Source organism: Morone saxatilis, unplaced genomic scaffold (assembly GCF_004916995.1).
Source record: "Morone saxatilis isolate NCDOM2014 unplaced genomic scaffold, NCSU_SB_2.0 Contig5, whole genome shotgun sequence".
NCBI lineage: Eukaryota > Metazoa > Chordata > Actinopteri > Moronidae > Morone > Morone saxatilis.
The window spans coordinates 23299427-23301873 of record NW_023340095.1 but is presented as its reverse complement, the minus strand read 5'-3'; the positions used below and the strand labels follow the sequence as shown (position 1 = coordinate 23301873).

The 2447-nt window shown below is 40.0% G+C and overlaps 1 protein-coding gene across 1 annotated transcript in view; it reads right to left on the bottom strand.

Moving 5' to 3' along the window:
• Positions 1-2447, bottom strand: part of abcb6b (ATP-binding cassette, sub-family B (MDR/TAP), member 6b) — a 31183-nt gene that overhangs the window by 17974 nt on the left and 10762 nt on the right. The window contains exons 11-12 of the mRNA XM_035677203.1: positions 2211-2274; positions 1843-1849 (exon numbers count right to left, since the gene is read on the bottom strand). Coding sequence (XP_035533096.1) covers positions 1843-1849; positions 2211-2274 — 71 coding nt within the window. The remainder of the gene's footprint in view (positions 1-1842; positions 1850-2210; positions 2275-2447) is intronic.

Sequence of the window (2447 nt, the reverse complement as noted above, 5' to 3'; positions counted from 1 at the left end):
GGAGGAGGAGGAGGAGGAAAAGACAGACAGGGAACACAAGAGAGATGAGATGTGGTTTTTAATTTTTTTTACTAGATACCAGAAAAATATCAAATCAATCTCAACTCACCTATGTCCCTAAGTGAACATTGAAATTAAGCGAAAACTGGTTAATGCCGCAAGTTCTCATACAAGCCACCTAAGAACGAATATGTTCATACAAGTGGTTGTTGCATGGCCCGATGTTAAACATTGCTGTTGCACCCGAGTCTGGACTTGGACTGTCTTGGATTTGCACTTCGACTTGCCTCACACTTGGCCACTGGTCTTGCCAAATATTTTAATTTGGAATCCAGCAATATATGTTTTTTTTTCTGAGTATCCGAAGTTTCCTCCTTCAAAACAAAACCACTGATGAAGTGTGCTTGTTCAGAAAACGGGTGTTGGTTTAATTCAAAATCCATCTCGGCTGCCCAAACTCCTCTCATTGGCAGTGGTAAACTCTGTCTCTCCCATTTGGACTCAGACTTGTCTTGGAATCAAACCTCTTTGGATTCGGTCCCAACTAGTTCTGGTCTTGGACAAAGATCAACTTTGAACATCTGCAGTCCCATGACTCCATGACCACAAAAGTCTTTCTTTTTGTCAACTGTTGTTTCCAAGATCAAGAATGAGCTGTCAAACTAGTGAGGTTTTTATTTTTTTGGAGAGTAAGAGACAAAAAGAAGAGGAGGTGGGAGGAAAAGAGAGGGTGGAGAGAGATAGAGAGAGAGAAAGAAGGGAGAGGAGAGGATAAGAGTGAGAGGAAAATTGGAGGATGAGAGGAAAAAAGTGGTCAAAAAGTTCAGGGAGAATTACAATAAAGGTAATCCCATAATTCTCTCTTCCTTTATTTTCTCCCTTTATCCCTTTCTTCTTCCTCCCATCATGTTCTAAATTTTCCCCTTTCCTCACTTGCTCCCTCCTCTCATTGCATTCTTCCTTCTTGCCTTCTCCTCCCTTCCTTTAATCTTCATCTCTTTATGCACGAACTGATACTTTCATGTAGTGTTTAACATTTACAAAATATTACCAGGAATTTGATGATTTATCACCATCAGCTTTTGCAATCCCACCCTACTTTCTGACCTCCTCCTCGCCCTCCTCCTCCTCTCCGCCCACCCTCGCCTGCTGCTTCCCAAGCCAAAGAAAAGGGCTGCTGTGTTTTTAAGGTGCTCTAATGCTTTTGTCTACATTCATGTGGCTGTTTACCATATCAAGGGCCTGTGAATGTAGGAGCCTTTAGCGAAGCAGCCGGAGGACGCCTTTTCCCACCGAAACACACACAAAAAGACAGACGTACACACACAGGCATACACAGCAGACGCTGTGTTTTAGTGTGTGCATGCGCACAAGTACACACAAGCGCACAAAGTCACACACAAACACTTGTTGACCTCCTAATCCGCTGACCTCTAACTGTGTGAGTTTCTCTGTGTCCAAGCAGGACTGAAGCAGTGACGCTGATCAGAAATTAATGCCTAATAAGGGTTAAATTATTATCCACTTATCTGTTAATATTATATTTAATTTATATTGTTATTAAACACACACCTCTCTATGTATTTGATTTCTACGGAAGCATATTGCAGCCACGCCAGAAAAAGTAAAACAGATCAGTATCACATTAAAATGTGAAATTATTGTTATAACAAGTTATTTTCCCATTATTACAACATAAGTCAACGATAGATAAACTGCTGCCATCTTGAAAAAAAAGAGATTTTTGGAAGATGTTACATTATTAGCTTGTTTTGAGTGTGTTTATCAGTTTGTGTCTTTTATTCTACTTAAGTGTCCTTGATACTGAATCCAGGTCCTGACCTCTGTCCTGATGTGAATGGGGGCAACTGAAAAGACAATATCTCTGTAGAGAGGAAAAAGAAGAACACTCTTCTTTCTGCTGATGACCCTTTATGGCAAACAGGGGCGCAGTGTCTTGCTCACCTTGGTTGAATTTTTTGACAAGGTGGAGAAAGTATTTTCTTCAATAAATTGGGATTGAATTAACAACCTTCACAACTACGTTGGGCTGTTAGATTTTCCCTACTGATCAGCATCCACAGATTACGTTTTTTTAAGCATTAAAGTTAATCTCAGATAAACCACAGATGTACTTGAACGTACGTGGTCCAATATGAGTTAAACTATGACAAAAACTATACCCCTGACAATTGCTCTTTGTGACTTACCTCTTTCTGCTCTATCAACAGTGCCAGCATGTTCTCCATGTCAACAAATGCACTCTGAATCAGCCTGCAGAGACACATGATGTGCAGTCAGTATTATTAGAATAGAATAGAATCTACTTTATTGTCCCCAAGGGGAAATTTGTCACAGTGCTGCAATCTGTTGCATGACAAAAACAAACAAACATACATTAGAAAACCATCACAAAATCAACATGAAAAAACAACAATACACATTTG